Source organism: Saccostrea cucullata, unplaced genomic scaffold, assembly GCF_032062105.1.
Source record: "Saccostrea cucullata isolate Sc308-1 unplaced genomic scaffold, CSIRO_AGI_Scuc_v1 ctg1530, whole genome shotgun sequence".
Lineage (NCBI taxonomy): Eukaryota > Metazoa > Mollusca > Bivalvia > Ostreida > Ostreidae > Saccostrea > Saccostrea cuccullata.
Window position 1 is genome coordinate 81,966 of NW_026929346.1, and position 22,890 is coordinate 104,855.

At 31.1% G+C, this 22,890-nt stretch overlaps 1 protein-coding gene across 29 annotated transcripts in view; it reads right to left on the reverse strand.

Moving 5' to 3' along the window:
* The window catches only part of LOC134280545 (multiple epidermal growth factor-like domains protein 11), a 49,815-nt gene that overhangs the window by 16,375 nt on the left and 10,550 nt on the right, over positions 1-22,890 (reverse strand). For 9 of the 29 annotated variants that reach the window (XM_062762973.1, XM_062762979.1, XM_062762971.1 and 6 more), the window contains 16 exons: positions 21,954-22,094; positions 19,799-19,948; positions 19,050-19,190; positions 18,692-18,841; positions 16,988-17,128; positions 15,655-15,804; positions 11,733-11,882; positions 10,964-11,104; positions 10,612-10,761; positions 10,030-10,179; positions 9,351-9,491; positions 5,145-5,294; positions 2,918-3,067; positions 1,922-2,062; positions 1,565-1,714; positions 347-496 (listed from right to left, as the gene is read on the reverse strand). In XM_062762973.1, the coding sequence (XP_062618957.1) occupies positions 347-496; positions 1,565-1,714; positions 1,922-2,062; positions 2,918-3,067; positions 5,145-5,294; positions 9,351-9,491; positions 10,030-10,179; positions 10,612-10,761; positions 10,964-11,104; positions 11,733-11,882; positions 15,655-15,804; positions 16,988-17,128; positions 18,692-18,841; positions 19,050-19,190; positions 19,799-19,948; positions 21,954-22,094 (2,346 nt within the window). The remainder of the gene's footprint in view (positions 1-346; positions 497-1,564; positions 1,715-1,921; positions 2,063-2,917; positions 3,068-5,144; positions 5,295-9,350; positions 9,492-10,029; positions 10,180-10,611; positions 10,762-10,963; positions 11,105-11,732; positions 11,883-15,654; positions 15,805-16,987; positions 17,129-18,691; positions 18,842-19,049; positions 19,191-19,798; positions 19,949-21,953; positions 22,095-22,890) is intronic. The other 20 variants (XM_062762975.1, XM_062762983.1, XM_062762989.1 and 17 more) reach the window with 18 other exon arrangements.

The window sequence follows — 22,890 nt, forward strand, 5'->3', positions numbered from 1 at the left end:
GCCTATAAAACAATGTAGTGTCTAAAATCTATTCATAAATCATGGCAATTAAAAATATTAAAACCAAGAGTAATTTTATTCAAAATAGGTTAAGAAAAGTAATGAACAAAACATGAATTATATGTCACGTGACGAGAAAATTATATTTATATATATATATTACTTAATAATTATGTTAACTTAAAAACATGGCACACAAAAAATCCCAACAATGTATTTTTTGAAACTTCCTTAATAAGCTAAAATTCATATAAAAATATTTACTTTTCTTGCGTCAATTAAATCATAGAAAATAAAAAAAAAAACTGAATTTGATAACAAGATAATTTAAAGTTTATGAACGTACCAATATTGCATCTTTTATCGGGTGTATTTTTCCATCCTTTCTCACAGTCTCCATTTGGACAGGAACCATTTACGTGATCACATTTTTCGTTTTTAGCACAATTTCCACAAGGATTTGTACAGTTCTTTCCATAAAAATAGTCGTTGCATGCTAAAGATATATACTAATTTTTATATGTGTGTAGCAGCGTATAGATATCATAATGAATGTTGCTGAAAAAGTCTTAAATTCTTATAGGTACCGGGATACAGATTTGAAGTTAATTAATCGAAAATCTTATTTCATTGAAAAGTTATCAATGCTTCATTTTTTTGCGGATTTGATTGACACATCCTTGCACTTTCACAAAATCCAGAAAATTCAGAGATGACTTGTTCGAAAGCAAAACAAACACAGAATATGTTGTTAGTCAGTGCAGATGTGGTGAGCAGACTTTGACTATTGAACGCACCCGGTGAATCGTAAACAGTAACAGTACCAGAGCTCGTGTCTTGTTTACATAAGCTGTACACATAAAACGAATGTGATCGATTTGCTCAACTCTGTACACAACACCTAGCTCAGAATGATGATACTTCTGAAGGAGTTTTGCTTTCTAAAATTTCTACTCTAAATAAAATTATTTTTTCTGGATTAAAATTTTAATATTTCTCATTAATTCACAACAAGATTGCTACTTTGCTTAAAATTTAAGAATAATGTTAAAATTTGTGAAAGTGCAAGGATGTGTACATGAAACCCTCCAAAAAATTTAAAGTTTAATTCTTTTTAAATGAAATAAGATTTTTGATTATTTTTGTGTGAAATGCTATGAAGATATATAATTCGTGATGTTATACAGAAAATATTAAATTCACGTCTGTGTCCAGGCACCTTTAAGCCGTTCTGTTTGTCGACACGTTGTTCATTAAAGACATAAAAAATGCTTATTTTTGGATAATTGTCTTTTGCTGATTAATAAATAGAAGAAGGGTCAAATTTTTTTTACAACAAATATCAGCTTTGAAAATTAATTGCGGTATTCTCTAAGCAAAACAATCAAATAATTTATAAAGACATTGCATATATACTATTCTACCTTCAAAATGAATAAATGCATCTACAATTAAAGATACTTCACACAAAAGGATACTCATACTCGTAAACAATCCAAAATATAATTGTATCACTTTATCATTGACATTGTTCATTTAAAAAAGGTGAACATTTGATATGCACCTTCATCACATCTCTTATCAGGTGTATGTTTCCATCCTGGCTCACAGTCTCCATTAGGACAGGACCCAGTCACGTGATCACATTTTTCTGTTTTAGCACAACGTCCACAGGGATGGGTACAATTCATTCCGTAAAATCCCCTTTTGCATTCTAGAAAAAAATGAAAGAAAACAAAGTAAAGAAATCAGCAGGTAAAATAAAATTAACATAGATATGCGCATTCTTTTAAAAATCATCTAAATGACACAATTCGGTCATCAAACATTTAGAGAAATATATGCTATGAGACAAAAAAGAAATTCGTACATGTATTTTTTCTTTCTCTGGATATTTAATAATTTCAACTGGTTGACTTACCTTCATCGCACTTATCCTTTGTCCATCCATCTGCACACCCTTCAATACAGATTCCATCATCTTTTTTGCACGGTAATCCACCTTTACAATGTCCACTGCAATTGTACATACAGCGTTCTCCGAAAGTACCATTATTGCATTCTAAAAGCAAATATTTAAAATTTATCTCTATGTGATTCAGGATTCTGCATTCCTAATAAAAGGTACGTTTTTTTTGTTTGTTTCTTTTGAAAATTCTATATATAGTAAATAATATACAATATACCGTATAAGTGGAAATTTTAGCGAGACGCAAATTTAGCGATTTCTACCTAAAATCTGATATTTTATTTTTAGCGAGAAGTAATCTTAGCAATTTTAAAATGTTAACTAAAGAAGCTATTACAAATAATACGCAATTAATTTTTAGCGATATTCAATTTTAGCGATGTCAGCACCCTCGCTAATAATGCCAAAATTAAATCCTCGCTAAAAATTCTACTTATACGGTAGTTTGTTCCCTTTTAGTGTATATAAACACGAAGATACACAAAATCTGTATAAATGAGAACGCCTGTGTATTGTTTGTACATGTATATATACATATTATCTGTACATGTTGAAATAAAATAACACAGTTTATGTACATGTACGTGCCGATAATTTTGTCTAAAATCTATTTTTAAACCATGGCAACTAAAAATATTGAAACCAAGGAGTAATTTTTATTTAAATTACGTTAAAAAGAGTAATGAACAAAACATGAAGTATATGTCATTTGACAAGAGAATTGTATTGAAATTAATAATTAATAATTCTGTTTACTTGAAAGCAGGATACACCACAACTTCCAGCAATCATTTTTGAAACCTCCTAAATAGGCTAAAATGCATATAAAAATACTTTTTCTGCATCAATTAAATCATGCAAAATGAAAACAACTGAATTTGTTAACATGATTTACCTTTGTCTCTAATTATTTCAATTATAAGGTTAATTCATGGTTTGTGAACGTACCAATATTGCATCTTTTATCAGGTGTATGTTCCCACCCTGGCTCACAATCTCCATTAGGACAGGAACCAGTCACGTGATCACATGTTGCATTTTTTGTACAATGTCCACAGGGACGAGTACAGTTGATACCGTAAAATCCCCTTTCGCATTCTAGAAAAAATGAAAGAAGCGAAATAACTCAGCTAATAAATAACAAAAGATATGAAACTTTAAGATATGATATTGATGAAATTAATTGGTACCAAAAGTAGGGTATTCTCACTGGAAACAATTGTGAAATTTGAAAGTAAGCCAATGTTCAAATTCTTTTCAATAAGTACAAAAAAATCCTATGTCAAGGTCAAAAGGTCAAGGTAATTGGTAGAAAATGAAAGGTCTTTCAGCATAAAATAATTATATAGAGCATGAAAGCCCTAGCCCTTACCATTCAGAAGTAATGCCGAATTTCTTTTTTCAGAAAAAGTACGTCAAACTTCAAGGTCAAGATCAAAGGGTCAAAATTCTTGTTCTCAAATGAAAGGTTTTGTCACAAGGATTAAATATGTAAAGGATAAAAGCACTAGCCCTAACCTTTTAAAAGTTAATAACAAGGTTTCCTTTTTTAAGGTAGATGAAGCTCAAAGGTCAATGTAATTGCTATCCAATGAAGGGTCTTTTCACAAGGATTACATAATAAGTATGAAAGCCCTATCCCTTACTGCTCAAAAGTTTTAACTAAGGTTAACTTTTTTTACAAGAATGGAAATTTACAAGGTCAAGGTCAACTGGTCAAGATTGTTGGTATCCAATGAAAGGCTTTTCAACAAAGATTACATATGTAAAATATAAATGACCAGGTATCTGTTGATTAAAAGATATGGCCAAAGTAAAAGGTTAAAAGTTTCCTGGAAAAGTGTGTCATACTGTAAGGTAAAGTTCAAGAGGTCAAATTTGGTGGTACAGAAAAGAGTTCATAATGCACATGTGAAATATAAAAGTCATAGCTCCACTAAATCAAAAGACATGGGCAATGTTAAAGTTTTCGCAGACAAACAGAGAGACAGACAGAGAGATAACTAGACAGACAGACTGACACGACAAAAACTATATACCCCCAAAACTTCGTTTACGGAGGCATAAAAAGTTAAAAGCATTGTCAACGACATTTTCGGACAACTCTCGTATAAATCACACAGACTTACACGAAGGCATATTTCTCAAAATGTGCTTGCACGCTTCATGAAATATGCCTTGAAAAAAATGTTAAAGGTAATCAACAACAACGCAGTATGATAAATGTGATTACTTTAACTTTTCTATCGTCAACATCTCTTATTCATGCAGCAATGTGATACCTTCATCACTTGCAAACGATATATCTCAGTTGATTCGATACGCAAGAACAGGCAATACGTAAGAATAATTTCTAAAACCAGATAAACAATTTGATGAATCAAACAAGAACAGAAGTGTATCTCGTTTAAAGTCATCATTTTGTAAGTTCTATTGTCGATATAATGATCTTTTCAGCTAATAATATTCATCATTTATTACTTATTGACGTTTCTTATAATAATTGTTAGTTCATTATTTATCTGAATCGACGACTGAAATGTACAAGCTTTTCATCAATAATGCACATTTATATTTTATTCGTTGATAATTATCGCAGAGTCAAAAAGTGTTTCTAGTTAGATGTTATAGCATGATTTCTTAATTTAAAGATTGAAATTTCTCTAGTTCACTATTGTTTTTTTTTCACTGATAAAGAAAACTATATTATTCTTACCAACTTTAGACACCTCTTGAGGATACTTAACGTAAATGCAATACTTAAGCATTAAGAACGTTTATGAATTGCACTTAAGAATTTTCACTACTGTTGTTATTTTTTTTTTAATCCACCAAAAAACTAGCTCAGTTGACGTGGTTTCGGTCTTGCATTAATGACAAAGGAACATAAAAGTATTTTTAACAACTTTAAGTAAAACTTAGGAAGTTAATAAAAAAACATGACTTACGTGATTTTTCAAACTGAAGAATATACTAAGAAAATTTTATGAATTCTGCCCGTGATCCAATCTCTAATATTTTGGCGGTCCGTGCTTGCTATGTTCCTATTTTTTATTGTTTTTATAGACTTTTAATCTTGAATACCATTCGTTATCTCCATTTGTTTAATTTAAAATAAAATTTCCTATTGGGTCTAGCAATGCCTTAAAGTAAAAGAAACATAACATGTACGTACTCTGATTGCATTGTCTGTCACTTGTAATATTCCATCCCGGTGCACAGAGTCCAGAAGGACAGAAACCCGTCACATGATTGCAGTTTTCGTTGTTAGAACAATGTCCACAAAAAAGGCTGCAGTTCATACCATAAAAACCTCCTTGACATTCTACAAGATAAACATAATCTTATTACGTCATAAAATAAAATCAGAAGTTTACAAAGAAAATGTCGTTAAAGTGCTAGGTCATAGGAATTATAGGTCTAATGTTACTCTAAGGTCTTTCATCTGCTCTGCAACCAATCTTTGCCGATCATTTATTGCTATTCAGCAGCATTGTTATTGTTTGAAAAAGGGGCGGACCTAATTTATACTTGAAATATTTACTGAGACGTCATACAAAATAGGTAAACATTTTGTATTTCTCATGATACTAGAAAATCAAATACTTTTGAATATTCAACTGTATTAGCGTAATAAAGAATATGAAAACTTATCAGTGCATTAAAAAAAGTTGCTAGTTAAACCCAAGACAACAGTTTATAAAAAAATCACTTACAGTCCCTGAAACGTTCTACTTTCCCATTTTTCCGTTCGCTAACCGCTCGTTCACCGATCGTTCGGTGTTTGCTCACCGTTCGTTCAGAGTGCGTTCACCGTTCGCTCTCCGTTCACGGTTTTGCATTTACCGTTCACCGTGCGCTCGCCTTTACTGTTCACAAAACGTTCACCGTTCGCTCTTCGTTCCGTTTACTTTGCGTTCACCTTGCGTTCACTGTTCACTTATCGTTCAGTCTTCATTCTCATTCGGAATCCGAAGTGAAAGGACTTATCTTTTTGATGGTAAGGATTAACACGTTTTTAATTAACTAAAATATCGTGTTTGAGGAATAATTATTATTATTTCATTGCAAAAATTATCTACACTATTTATATTTCTATTATTATAATTTCGCTGTTACTTTATTTGTGAAATTTCCCTGGAAAATAACACATTAAGTTTCTATATGTATGTAGAACAATGCTAAAATATTAATTTAAAAAAAGAGCAATGTACAATTGCTTCACGCACGGCAAATTCTTGATGTAATGTAAAAGACGACAAATCATTTATGTATGGATAATAATCCAAGTAAGACAAGAATACACAAAAAAATTATTTCTAATACGCATTTAAAAAAAATGCCCAAAAACATATATGAGAACTACTGTTAGGTCAGAGAATTATGAACAGTACTGCAGATATTTAGTTAAATAAATAGCTCTAGAATTAATTAAATTAATAGCGGCGTGATTTAAAATTTTAGATAAGACCAACAGTTTAAAATGCAATACATTAGAATTTTTTTTACTCTAAGTTAAGTCTATTATTAGAGAGGGAAAAAATTTCTTCATTCACCTTACCTAAATATATGATTGCCATTCAGTAAAAATAAGAGCCCCCCCCCTCCGTGCCTTATCTCCCGATATCAAATACTTAGTTAGTATATCCAGAATATTTCAATTAATATTTAATGTGTATTGTAACACAAAAAATATCAGTCTTAAAACGAACATCAAACAGTCATTAAACAATAGTATTCCAAAATATACATGTGCCGACAGTAGGATTTTAAATTGGCAGGGAATATGTTTGAAATTCAATTTCAAACTTAATCTTTGCAAATGTAAATTCCCATTATTTATTTTTTTTTTTTCTGCAGGAATGCAAAAATCAGATCTGAAATAAAAGGTAAAAATATTAAAACTTCTTGTAAATACTAAATGACTCTTTGCCTTCGGCATGCTTGGTGAAACGAGATTTCCACACCTCCACTGCGTCTAATGATTTTGATTGACAGGCCAAGCACGCGGACTTCTTGTGAACCGTGTGAAGTTGTAGATGGAAAATAAAAGCCGATGATTATTGTCACACGGATTTGTTAATCTAAAAAAATTGATTACTTTTATTACTTGGAATATTTCGGAACAATAATAAGAATTTTATTTGATGCAACAGATGTCTGAGAATGGAGGGGATTTCTCTCTCTCTCTCTCTCATACATTTCTCTGTTTAATAGAAACTATGACAGCACATTACTTATTTAGTTTATAGTTTTGAAAATGTAATCTATTACAAATAATTTTAATGACTCTTTCCATCATCTTGTCCGAGTATTATGACGGCCGGGAAATGTCTACAGATACATGTAGAGGTTTGCTAAAATAATCATCATAAAAAAAATAAAAATTACACTTAAATATAGAATATTTTGCATTAGAATTTTAGATTACGAGTGTTTTATGCAATACATCAACAGACAAAAGTGATTTTCAAAGAAAAAATCCGGTTTATTTTTACTCAGAATCGCCTTGGCATGGAAATACATTGTTTCAACTTGATACAATGTAATAAATTCATTTTATTAGTAGTAGTTTTATCTTCTAAAGTCCACATTATTTTAATAGTTTAAAAAAACATATTTACTATATAAGAAGATTAATTTATATTTCAACTACACGCATTCGGTAACAAATACACATGTTTTACGGTGATAAAAATCATATTATTAAAATATTGATTTAAACATGGGTATGTGCAAAGAAATGTTTTTATTTATTTATTTATTTACTTAATATTTATATATCAACGGAGGCATTACGAATAAATCGTTTCTATTGCGTTCACCGTTTGTTAACCATTCACTTTGCGCTCACGTTCGCGCTCCGTTTGCGTTCTGCGCTCACTCACCGTTCACTGTTCACACATCGTTCACTAAGTTGCGTTCAGCGTTCGTTCAGCGTTTAGGTGGGAAAATAGAATGTTTCAGGGACTATATCACAGCAAACTTTTCGACATGACGTCATTTTGGTAAAAATGACGTATTTAATGTGCTGCAAAAGGCAGAGGAAGTATATTTTTCAGTGAAAACTGGATTTTATAATCAAACAGAATATGTTTCACACATTTCAAATAGGCAATGAATACGTGTTGTTCATTACATGTATGTCCTTTTAATTGTTTAAGAACCAGGATTGTCGAGCTCATCTTTTATTTGATTTGTATTAAAAATCAGACAAGTTATTTCCATTATTACTCATGGTTCATTATCTTATTGCATGAGATGGATCTTCAAACAAGGTATCATGGTTCTTGCACCACCACGACCATTCCTTAGAAGGGTGTCGTATTGAACAAAAAGGGATCATTACGACACAATGAACTAGTTTTTTAAGCAATACTTATTTTTTTTCCTCATAACATTTCCAACATTTTATCTTTCCTCCTAATGTTCTCATGAGATGGGAAATACTGAGTACGCTGTACGGTGTTATGATTATGGGTTATCAGGGTTTCTAAATGACAAATGATTAATTATGAAATTCAATATATTTTTACATAATTGTTTATTACTTTTCGGTCTTGTTTGACATCTGTAGTTGAAAGTTAATTGTTTTCATTTGATGTTTAGGAGAGGCATTTTTGCACATGTTACCAATATCTAATTCTTGACGTCTCTTTCCTGTCTCACGATATCAATGTCATTTACTCATACTTGATATCAGCTTTATTGTTAGATCTTAGGATGGTGTTCTTTGAATTTGATATGCTTAGCTCTACCTAATTTCAGTGTTGTAAATCAATGTCATACGGATTCCCCCTGTTCTTGCAATTTTCTATGTGAGTGAGTTTGTGAGTGAGTTACTTTTAGGAAAATTCTTTGTAAAATTCAGTTTGTTCCATCTACGAAATTTGTTCTAATTTATATTTGTGAAATTTATATTTTTGGACTTACAATAAATTCTAAACTTTAAAACCTGACTTATCAATTTTACAATTTATTACAACGGTATATGAGCTTTACATGCTGTCTATAATATACCTTATTTTGTGTTTACTTTAATTAATTAATTTTTTAAGTTTCAAAATAATCTCTCTCTATTTAAAAGAAACAGTGATTCTTTCGTCTCATTTTCCATGAATCTTGATTTTTTTCTATACGATTCATCAAGTAAAATTCTTGTTAACCTTCAAGGTTTAGGTGTTTGTATATAGCAGTATGTGTATAAGACATTATCAGGTCATATAAACATGAAATAAATATGCCCATTCTTAAAATTCATCTAAATGACACAATTTAGCTATCAAATATTTAGAGAAAATATGTTTTATAGACAAGAAATAATTTCGTAAATGTATTTTCCTTGCTCCTAATATTTAATAATTTCATCTGGTTGACTTACCTTCATTGCACTTATCCTTTGTCCATCCATCTGCACACCCTTCAATACAGATTCCATCATCTTTTTTGCACGGCAATCCACCTGTACAATGCCCACTGCAATTGTACATGCAGTGTTCTCCAAATGTACCATTATTGCATTCTAAAAACAAATATTTCAAATTTATCTCTCTGTGATTAAGAATTCTACATTCCTATATCTTGTAAAAGTCATGATTATTTTGAGAAAAAAAAACTCTAGACATTATAAAGAATATCAAAAGAGTTTGCTCCCCTTGAGTGTATATAAACACTAAAAATACAAAAAATCTTTAAAAATGAGTATTACTGCGTTAAGTTTGTACGGGTATATGTACATATTATCTGTTAAAATAAATTAAAACAGTTTACGTACATGTACATGCCGATAATTGTGTCTCAAATCTATTTATAAACCATGATAATTAAAAATATTGAAACCAACGAGTTACTTGTTATGTCATGCGACAAGAGAATTATATTCATATTATATATTGCTTAATAATTACATGTATGTTTCTTCATCAGCTAAAAGTCTTATAAAATATTTACTTTTTCAATTAAATCATGCAAAATAAAAACAATTAAATTGGATAACATAATTTTCTTTTTTTCTTATTTCAATTATAAGGATAATTCATAGTAAACATGTATGAACGTACCAACATTGCATCTTTTATCGGGTGTATTTTTCCATCCTTTCTCACAGTATCCGTTGGGACAGGAACCATTCACGTGATCACATATTGAGGGTTTGGCACAATTTCCACATTGATTAGAACAGTTTTTTCCATAAAAATAGTCGTTGCATGCTAAACATATATACTTATTTATATATGTGTGTAGCAGCGTATAGAAATCATAATGAACTTTGCTGAACAACTCTCAAATTCTTAAGCTGTTCTGTTCACTGAAAAGTTGTTGGTTAAAGACATAAAAAATGTTTATTTTTGAATAATTGTCTTTTACTTAAAAAGAAACATTCATTTTTTTACATCAAATATGAGCTTTGAAAATTTATTCCTGTATTCTCTAAGCAAAAATCACATAATTTATAAAGGCTTTAAATATATACCATTCCTTCTCCAATTAAATAAATACATCTACAACTAAAGATATTTCACACACAAGGATACTCATACTAGTAAACAATCGAAAATATAATTCTATCACTTTATCATTGACATTGTTCATTTAAAAAAATATATAATTAGTGCTATAGAACGTGAACATATGATATGCACCTTCATCACATCTCTTATCATGTGTATGTTTCCATCCTGGCTCACAGTCTCCATTAGGACAAGAACCAGTCACGTGATCACATGTTGCGTTTTTTGTACAATGTCCACAGAGACGAGTACAGTTTATACCATAAAATCCCCTTTCGCATTCTAGAAAAATAATGAAAGAAAACAAGGTAAAGAAATCATCAGGTCAAATAAAATTAACATAGATATGCTCGTTCATTTAAAAATCATCTAAATTCAGTCTTAAAACTTTTAGAGAAAAATATGCTTTGTAGACAAGAAAGAAATCCGTACATGTATTTGTTTCTTTTTCTGCATATTTAATAATTTCATCTCGTTGACTTACCTTCATCGCACTTATCCTTTGTCCATCCATCTGCACACCCTTCAATACAGATTCCATCATCTTTTTTGCACGGCAATCCAGCTGTACAATGCCCACTGCAATTGTACATACAGCGTTCTCCGAACGTACCATCATTGCATTCTAAAAGCAAATATTTCAAGACTATCATTTGTGATTCAGAATTCTGCATTCCTAATAAAAGGTATGTTATTATTATTTTTTTTTTTGAAAATTCTAGATATAATAAAGAATAAACAATATAGTTTGCGCCTTTTTAGTGTATATAAACACGAAGATGCACAAAATCTCTATAAATGAATATGCCTGTATTTCGTTTGTACATGTATATATACATATTATCTGTACCTGTTGAAATAAATGAAAACAGTTTATGTACATGTACGTGCCGATAATTATGTCTAAAATTCATTTATAAACCATGGCAACTAAAAATACTGAAACCAAGGAGTAACTTTTTATTCAAATTAGGTTAAGAAGAGTAATAATCATAACATGAAGTATATGTCATGTGACAAGAGAATTATCTTGAAATTAATAATTAATAATTATGTTAACTTGAAAGCATGACACATGACAAATTCCAGCAATTATCTTTGAAACCTCCTATAAAGGCTAAAATTCATATAAAAATATTTACTTTTTCTGCATCAATTAAATCATGCAAAATGAAAACAACTGAATTTGTTAACATGATTTACCTTTGTTTCTTATTTTAATTATAAGGCTGATTGATGGTTTATGAACGTACCAATATTGCATCTTTTATCAGGTGTATGTTTCCACCCTGGCTTACAGTCTCCATTTGGACAGGAGCCAGTCACGTGATCACATGTTGCGTTTCTTAAACAATTTCCACAGGGACGAGTACAGTTTATACCGTAAAATCCCCTTTCGCATTCTAGAAAAAAAAAAACCAAGAGGCCCAAGGGTCTTCTATGTCACCTGAGTATTGCGGAAGAACTTTCAAACAATTAAATTTGGTTTGTGTTTTAAACCAGACGCTATGAAAATCAAAATTCACAATTTTGAAAGAGGCACCATTGCTTATCATAATTATAAATTTAGCATGCTTACTATATTTACTTAATACCCAGGTAGATCAGAGTAACAAAGAGATAATGCACTCACCCCAAAGGAACCACTGACCCAGGGGCCACATATTTCAAAATTTTGCAAATTTTATCATAAAATGGTGATTAATACCAAAGAGTAGATTTCAAAGTATTAATTTATTTTCAGACTATGTAACACCCCCACCCCACTAACTTGGGGGCATAAAAAGCACTTTGCTAGATGCACCTCTCTTCATCATAAATGTATATACTTGAATCATTGGCGAAAAACCCAGAAGCAAAGGAAAATGTTTTCAAAGAATTAATGTAATTTACTATATAATCAATAGAGCCCCACCCTAACACCAGAATCCCTGAACCGGTGGCCATTAATTTCACAATTTTGAAAGAGGCACTTTTGCTCATCATAACTATGTGCTTAGTTAGTTTATTTGATACCAAGAAGCAGAGAAGAATATTTTCAAAGAATAAATGCATTTTCACTATATAATCTATAGAACCCCGCCCTAACACCAGAACCCCTGACCCTGGGGCCACAAAATTCACAAATCTGAAAGAGGCAGTCTTGCTCATCATAACCATAGACTTAGTTTATTTGATACCCAGGAGCAGAGAAGAAGATTTTCAAAGAATTAATGCATTTTCACTATGTATTCTTTATAGCCCCACCGTAGCACTAGAACCCTTGACCCTGGGGCCATAAAATTCACAATTTTGGAAGAAACACTCTTGCTCATCATAACTATGGGCTTAGTTACATGTAGTTAATTTAATACCCAGAAGCAGACAAGACGATTTTCAAAGAATTAATGAATTTTTACTATACAATGAATAGAGCCCCGCCCTAACACAGAATCCCTGACCCTGGGGCCATAAAATTCACAATTTTGGAAGAGACACTCTTGTTCATCATATCTATATACCTTGTTAGTTTATTTAATGCCTAGAAGCAGAGAAGATTTTCAAAGGATAAATGCATTTTCACTATATAATCTATAGAGCCCCGTCCTAACAACAGGACCCCTGACCCTGGGACCACAAAATTCACAAATCTGGAAGAGGCACTCTTGCTCATCACAACTATGTACTTAGTTAGTTTATTTCATACCCAGGAGCAGGGAAGAAGGTTTTCAAAGAATTAATGCATTTTCACTATATTATCTATATAACCCCGCCCTAGCACTAGAACTCCTGACCCTGGGTCCATGAATTTCACAATTTCGGTAGAGGACTCAATGCTCGTTACATTCAAGCCAACAGTTTGCCAGAAGAAATTTTTTAAAGATTGCATTAATTTTAGTGGTTTTGGCCCTACCCCTCAGGCCCCAGGGGGGGGGGGACCATGAAATTCACAATTTTGTTCCCCGTAATCCATAGATGCTGTATACCAAATTTTGTTGAAATTGGTTCAGTGGTTTCAGAGAAGAAGCTGAAAATGTTCAAATGTTAACACACGACACACGACGCACTACGCATGTCGCACAACGGACGACGACGGACGAAAACAGATAGCACAGGTCACCTGATTTACTCAGGTGACCTAAACATGAAATAACTCAGCTAATAAATAACAAAAGATACGAAACCTAAAATATGATACTGATGAAATTAATTGGTACCAAAAGCAGGATATTCTCACTGGAAAACAATTGTGAAATTTGAAAGTAAGTCAATGTTAAAGTTCTTTTCAATAAGTAAAAAAAATCCAATGTCAAGGTCAAAATGTCAAAGTAATTGGTAGAAAATGAAAGGTCTTTCCACATAGAATACTTATGTAGACTATGAAAGCTCTAGCCCTTACCGTTCAGAAGTTATGCCCAATTTTTTTTAAAGTACGTCAAACTTCAAGGTCTAGGTCAAAGTGTCAAATATCTTGTTCTTAAATGAAAGGTCTTGTCACAAGGATTAAATATGTAAAAGATAAAAGCACTAGCCCTAACCCTTTAAAAGTTATTATCAAGGTTTCCTTTTTTAAGGTAGGTCAGTCTCAAAGGTCAAGGTCAAAGTTATTGGTATCGAATGAAGGGTCTTTTCACAAGGATTACATAATGAGTATGATAGCCCTATCCCTAACCGCTCAAAAGTTATGGCGAAGGTTAACATTTTTTCACAAGTATGGAAATTTACAAGGTCAAGGTCAACGGGTCAAGGTTGTTGGTATCCAATGAAAGACTTTTCAACAATGATTACATAAGTAAAATATTAATGACCTGGTATCTGTTGTTTAAAAGATATGGCCAAAGTTGAAGTTTAAAAGTTTCCTGTAAAAGTGTGTCATACTCTAAGGTAAAGTTCAACAGGTCAAATTTGGTGGTACCCGAAGACAGTTCATGTCACAAATAATACATATGTTAAATATAAAAGTCAAAGCTCCACTAAATTGAAAGTTATGGGCAAGATTAAAGTTTTTCGAGGACAGACAAACAGAAAGACAGATAAAGAGACAACTGGACAGACAGGCAGACTGACACGACAAAAAATATATACCCCAAAACTTCGTTTACGGGGGCATAAAAAATTATAAACATTGTCAATGACTTTTTTTGACAACCCTCGTATAAATCACACAGACTTACACGTAGGCATATTTCTCAAAAAGTGCTTGCACTCTTCATGAAATATGCATTGAAAAAGACGTTAATGGTAATCAACAACAACGCAGTATGATAAATGTGATTACTTTAACATTTCTATCGTCAACCTCGATTATTCCTGCAGCAATGTGATACTTCATCACCTCAGTTGATTCGATACGCAAGAACATGCGATACGTATGAACAATTTCTAAAACCAGAAAACAATTTGATGAAACAAGGACATCAGAAGTGTATCTCGTGTAAAGTCATCATTTCGTAAGTTCTATTGTCGATATAATGATCATGTCAGCAAATAAAATTTATCATTTATTATCGAGTCAAATATTTATTGACCTTTTTTATACTAATAGTTAGTTCATTATTTATCTGAATCGACGACTGAAATGTACAAGCTTTTCATCAACATTGAACATTTACATTTTATTAGTTCATAATCATTGCAAAGTCAAAAGGAGTTTCTAGTTAGATGTTATAGCATGATTTCTCAATTAAAAGATTGAAATTTCTCTAGTTCACTATTGTTTTCTTTCACTGGTAAAGAAAACTTAAGTATTTCTTATCTACTTTAGACACCTCCCGAGGATACTTAACGTAAATCCAATACTTAAGCATTAAGTACGCTTATGAATTGCACTTAAGTACTTTCATTCCTGTTGTTATTTTCTTTTAAATCCATCAAAAAAGTTGTCTTGGCTTCGGTCTTGCATTAATGACAAAGGAACATAAAGTATTTCTAACAAATCTAAGTAAAACTGAGGAAGTGAATAAAAAAAACATGACTTAAGTGATTTTTCAAACTGAAGAATATTTTATGAATTCTGCCCCTGGTCCCATCTCTAATAAATCAGTGGTCCGTGCTTGCAATGTTTCTATTTTGTATTGTTTTATGGACTTTTAATCTTGAATACCATTCGTTATCTCCATTTGTTTAATTGAAAATAAAATTCTCTATTGGTGCCTAGCAATGTCTTGAAATAAAAGAAACATAACATGTATGTACTCTGATTGCATTTTCTGTCACTTGTAATATTCCATCCCCGTGCACATAGTCCGGAAGGACAGAAACCCGTCACATGATTGCAGTTTTCGTTATTAGAACAATGTCCACAAGAAAGACTGCAGTTCATACCATAAAATCCTCCTTGACATTCTACAAGATAAACATAATCTTATTACGGTTAATAATAAAATCAGAAGTTTACTAGGAAAATGTCTTTAAAGAGCATAGTCACACGAACAATAGGTCGAATGTAATTTAAAGGTCTTTCATCTGCTCTGCAACCATTTTTTTGCCAATCATAAATTGCAATTCAGCAGCATCGTTATTGTTTGAAAAAGGGACGTGGCCTAATTTATACTTGAAATGTTTATTGTTTACTGTGACGTCACACAAAAAAAGTAAATTTTGTATTTCTCAAAATACTAGAAAATCAAAAACTTTGGAATATTAAACTGCATAAGCGTAATAAACAAAATGAAAAGTTATCAATGCATTAAAAATAGTTGCTGGTAAAATGCAAGACAACAGTTTATAAACAAATCGCTGATCGCAGCAAACTTATCAACATGACGTCATTTTAGTAAAAATAACATATTTCATGTAATGGCAGAGGAAGTATTTCTGTTACAGAGAAAAAAAAAATCTATTTTCAAATAGAATATCATTTACAGATTTCAGATAGGCTACAATGTATGAATACGAGGTGTTCATTAAATGTATGTCAATTTCAATCCTTTAGGAATCATGATTGCCGAACTTCAAACAAGGTATCATAGTTCTTGCACAACCACGACCATCCATTAGAAGGGCGTTTTATTGAACCAAAAAAGGGATCGATACGAACGATGAACTAGTTTTTAAGCAATATTTCATTTTTTTCTTATAACATTTTCAAACATTTTATCTTTTCTCCTAATGTTCTCATCAGGTGGGAAATACAGAATACGCTCTAAGTTATATGAGCTTTACATGCTGTCTATAAAAAACTTATTTTGTGTTTACTTTAATTCATTCTTTAAGTTTCAAAATGATTTCTCTCTATTTAAAAGAAATAGTGATTCATTCGTCTCATTTTCCAAGCTTCTTGATTTCTTTCTAACAAGTAAATTTTTTTTAACCTTCCAGGTGTTTTTATACAGCAGTGAATTTTGCATAAAAGCTAATAAAAACAGTATCAGGTCAAATGAACATTTAAAATAAATATGCCAATTCATCTGTGACACAATTCAGCCATCAAACGTTTAGAGAAAAAGTATTATTATAGACAAGAAAGAATTCCGTACATGTATTTTCCTTTCTCTGCATATTTAATAATTTTATCTCGTTGACTTACCTTCATCGCACTTATCCTTTGTCCATCCATCTGCACACCCTTCAATGCAGATTCCATCATCTTTTTTGCACGGCAATTCACCTGTACAATGCCCACTGCAATTATACATACAGTGTTCTCCAAACGTACCATTATCACATTCTAAAAGCAAATATTTCAAAATTATCTCTTTGTGATTAAGAATTCTACATTCCTAGTAAAAGTCAATTTTTTTTGAAATTCTAGATACGAGGGACAATCAAAAAGTTCGTGGACTAGCGCCATAAAAGTAAAACCAATGAGTTTTGAAATATTAGTTATCATCATCTTTTCTATCTATAGAATAAATTACAAATCATAAACTTTATTTTTAAATAATTTGAAAAAGTTTTTTGTAAGAAAACGACGTTTTTTCGGCCTCATTGTAACTAAAATAAACTATTTTGATATGAACATCGACATCCAAAAATCTCGTTAATTCAGGTATATGTTGTGACACTATTGTTCCATAAAATGTGGAATTCTTACCTCATTCTGGAAGTTCTATAAAATTTTACTGTAAATTTTACATGGAATATCCAAACAAATATTGCCTTGAAAATGACGTTAAAAGAGGAAGAAGGGGGGGGGGGTATTTTCCAACATTCTATGAAGTTTTGTCCCTGGAAAAACTGTTATACACATAGGAAATGTTTAAACTGGCTTCGGAGAAATAAAATGTATCCAGATTACATGTTTTAATGCCAAAATAGATCCAGAGAGTGATGCAAAATTGATGTTGTTTTGTAGTCAAGATTTGAAAAATCAATCACGTCAAATAATGAGGTCTATCATGTGCTTTAGTTATATTGAACTTTAAAAAATATGCTTGATAATCAATGGTAGATGTCTCCCAATGTATAAATCCATTTGCAATAACTTTGCATTGAAAGCTGCTGTTCATGACATTGTAATGTCATAATAACAAGGTGGGTTGAATTCCTAACTCAGTTCTAGGGTATCTCTAGCTAGGAAGCCGACATTGAAAAATAATGACGTTTGTCGGACGTCATGAAACTAACTGCCACGGCCCCGGGTGATCATATGATGTCGTTTTTATTTTATGATAAATTTGGAAATAATAAACCTATCAAGCTAAATTATCAACATATATTTATTTTTTGTTGTTTTATGTTCCAAATAAATTTTGTAAGCTCGTATCATAAAGAATATACAAAATGGTTTGCTCCCTTTCAGTGCCTATAAACACGAAAAAATACAAAATCTTTTTAAATGGGTATGCCTTTGTTAAGTTTGTACAGGTATGTTTACATATTATCTGTTAAAATAAATTGAAATAGTTTATGTTCATGTAGGTGCTGATAATTGTGTCCAAATTCTGTTTATAAATCATGGCAATTAAAAATATTGAAACCAAGGAGTAACTTTTTATTACAATAAGTTAAGAAAAGTAATGAACAAAACATGAATTATATGTCACGCGACAAGAGAATTATATTCATATTATATATTACTTAATAATTATGTCAACTTGAAAGCATGGTACACCAAAAATCCCAACAATCATTTTTGAAACTTCCTTAATAGGCTAAAATTTATATAAAAATATTTACCTTTTCTTAGAAAATTAAATCATGCAAAATGAAAACAACCGAATTTGATCAAATTATTTACCCTTGTTTTTTTATTTCAATTATAAGGTTAGTTCAAAGTTTATGAACGTACCAATATTGCATTTTTGATCAGGTGTATTTTTCCATCCTTTCTCACAGTTTCCATTAGAACAGGAACCAGTCACGTGATCACATGTTGCGTTTTTTGTACAATGTCCACAGGGACGAGTACAGTTTATACCGTAAAATCCCTTTTCGCATTCTTGAAAAAAAAAAAAGAAAACGAAGAAAAAAAAATCAGGTCAAATGAAAATAGCATCAATATGCCTATTCGTTTAAAAAATCAATTAAATGACACAAATCAGTCATCAAACATTTAGAGAAAAATATGCTATGAGACAAAAAAAGAAATTCGTACATGTATTTTTTTCTTTCTCTGCATATTTAATAATTTCATCTAGTTGACTTACCTTCATTGCACTTATCCTTTGTCCATCCATCTGCACACCCTTCAATACAGATTCCATCATCTTTTTTGCACGGCAATCCACCTGTACAATGCCCACTGCAATTGTACATACAGTGATCTCCAAACGTACCATTATTGCATTCTAAAAGCACATTTTTTCAAAATGTGATGAAAAAATTATAGCTTCTAAAAGTCATGATTTATTTTAATTCTAGATATCATAAAGAATAATTATACAATATAGTTTGCCTCCTTTAAGTGTATATAAACAGGAACATACACAAAATCTTTATAAATGTGTATGCCTGTGTTAAGTTTGTACATGTATATTTACTTATTATCTGTTGAAATAAATTAAAACAGTTTATGTACATGTAGGTATCGATAATTCTTTCTAACATCTAATTATGAATCATGGAATTTAAAAATATTGAAAACAAGGAGTAACTTTTTATTCAAAATAAGTTAAAAAAGTAGTGGACAAAGCATGAATTATATGTCATGCGACAAGAGAATTATATTCATATTATATTTTACTTAACTATTATGTTAATTTGAAAGCATGGCACACAACAAATCCAAACAATTGTTTTTGAAACTTCCTTAATAGGCTTAAGTTCATTTTAAAGAATACTTTTCTGCATCAATTAAATCATGCAAAATAAAAAGAATTGAATTTGATAACATGATTTACTAGTACCTTGGTTTCTTATTTCAATTATAAGGTTAATTCATGTTTTATGAACGTACCAATATTACATCTTTTATCAGGAGTATGTTTCCATCCTGGCTCACAGTCTCCATTAGGACAGGAACCAGTCACCTGATCACATATTCTGTCTTTAGCACAACGTCCACAGGGACGAGTACAGTTTTTACCGTAAAATCCACTTTCGCATTCTAGAACAAAAAATGAAAGAAATGAAATAACACAGCTTATAAAGAAAAAAAAGTATATGAATCTTTAAAATATGATATTAATAAAAAAAATCAATAGAATTAACAGTTTGGAAACAATTTCGTTTCTGGAACATAGTCGGATTTTAATTACTTTTCTTCCGAGACACCTATTCACATTTAATAAGTTATAATACAGTTAATTCTGGTTATGAAAAAAATGCATATATGTTTATAGTTTTTAAAATTTTTATAGTCTTTCATATATATAGTCTTTAATCTTTGAGGACAGACCACCTCGAGTAACGAGCTCAAAACGAGAGTTTCATGAAAAACGTTGATCATCAGTATCACAAAATGCACTAAAATGATATGTACTTTTCTCTGTTTCTGCAAAGACTAATATACAGCTGTAATATATATATACGAAAGCACTTTCAATTAAGTTGGAGTTCTTTAGAAAAGAATATAAATGAAAAAAAAACCCGCAAAATCTTATTCTGCATCCTATTTTTCTTTATTTTATTAGTTTTTTTTTTAAAAATAGAATATACTACTTGTAATTCTACTGTTGTATTGTGTTTTTTGCCATTTCTACTTTTCTTTGCATGATATAAGAAAAAAAAATTGAGAATTTTATATTGGCATTTTAATCAGGGTTGTGATGTCGCTAAAATTGAATATCGCTAAAAATGTCTGATATATATTTGTTATAGGTTCTTTAGCATATTAATGCTGAACACGACTCGTAAATAGGCATGCGCCATTTTCGATATCATTATCTACGATACTTCAACACTAGGGTATACTCGTCGCATTCGTCATACCTGATTGCTTTATTGTCACGGGTATCGGCGTGGAATGGCGACCCGTGTTTGTGCTGGTTATCTAGCATTACATTAGTTTACATTTTATTGCACTTATGTGTATCTGTGTTGTTTGTATACTGCACTGACCTGTACAACTATAATTGTAAATTTATTTGGTATCTTACTTTCCTGCATTAGACGAAATATTACGTTATTATTCTCCCTACTGAGTTTTGTGTAGCATACGTCCGTCTACACCGGTGTCAACTGATTACACTGAACAGTGCCCAAGTTTTGCCCTATAAATAGGGGTATGCAGAGTGGCGAGAATCGGGAGCAAAAATGGCGGACAAATTCCTTTAACGAATCGTGTTAAGCTTTAAATTAGCTACATATGGAATACCAGTTTCAAAAGACAAATCGCTAAATTTGCATCTTTCTAAATTATCCACTTATACGACATACACAGAGAATTTCGCGCTAATGTGAGGTCCAAATAAGGCTGCAGCAAAGCTAGTAATCAAGGTACTCACCAAGTACTGAAAGACGTGGTCAAAATAATATTCATGCTAGATTTGACAAATGTGAATTTTTTACGAGTTTCTATAACAACTTTATTTTTCATTAAAATCCTTAAAACAAAACGACGAATAAAATTTATTTACATTTTTCATTTAATTTGAAGTAGAAATTTAAATAAATGCTCAGTCTTGAAACCTCTTTGAACTGCTCCGAATTCCATTGGGTATGAATTAATATTTTTTATGAAGTAAACAATGGATGATGCCTACACAGTCATAATATTACGAGGATAGTACTTCGTTTACTAGGTGATTTACAGATAATGTTTTTAGTTTTAAATCATCAAAATACTTAATTAGTTTGAGTTAAAAAAAAAAGGTTCATATCCCTTTCTTCAGTTTGATACAAAATATTTATGGTTTGCTCAAAACAATTGCTGCACTCTTTCATATGCGTAGTTTTTATTGATAAGAGCAGTGAGATTTGCATAAAAACAAAGAAAAAATACCAGGTCAAATGAAAATAACATAAATATGCCCATTCCTTTTAACATCATCTAAATGACACAATTCAGTCATCAAATATATAGGGGAAAATATGCTTTGAAGACAAAAAAGAATTTTGTACATGTATTTTCCTTTCTCTGCATATTTAATAATTTCATCTAGTTGACTTACTTTCATCACACTTATCCTTTGTCCATCCATCTGTACACCCTTCAATGCAGATTCCATCATCTTTTTTGCATGGCAATCCACCTGTACAATGTCCACTGCAATTGTACATACAGTGTTCTCCAAACGTACCATTATTGCATTCTAAAAGCACATTTTTCAAAATTATCTCTCTATGACTAGGAATTCTGCATTCCTAGTAAAACCATGATGTTTTTGAAAATTCTAGATATAATAAAGAATATACACTGTAGTTAGCTTCCTTTAGTAGATATAAACATGAAAATACACAAATTCTTTATAAATTAGTATGTCTGTATTAAGCTTCTACATATATATTTACATATTATCCGTTGAAATCAATAAAGACAGTCTAATATATAATCATAAACCATGACAATTAAAAATATTGAAACCAAGCAGTAACTTTTTTTATTCAAAATAGATTAAGAAGAGAAATGAACAAAACCTGAATTATATGTCATGAGACAAGATAATTATATTCCTATTATATATTGCTTAATACTTATGTTAACTTGAAGGCATGGTGCACCAAAAATACCAACACTTCTTTACAAAAACACTTTACATGGCCTGGATATCGACTATCTGAAAAATAATCCCCCTTCGTGTTCATGTTCTTCTTCGCCCTTTAACTATAGTCCTGCTGGACAGGTTATTACAGGTGACGTAAATATAGTTCGTAATGAGGACCTTAGGTCACTTATTTTAAAAGGTCCTAAATATAGGGAACCCCGATCCTTATACTGGCGTCGGAATTTCACAAATATTATGGATTCTGTTGAAAATTACGCCAGACGATGGGCCAGATATGAAAAAAGAAGACGTTGACACCTTGTCAGATTAAATGTATCAGATCCATGTTAAAGTCTCGAATTAAAAGTTTGAGGGGCAAAATGAAAACCATCTATTCTTCTTT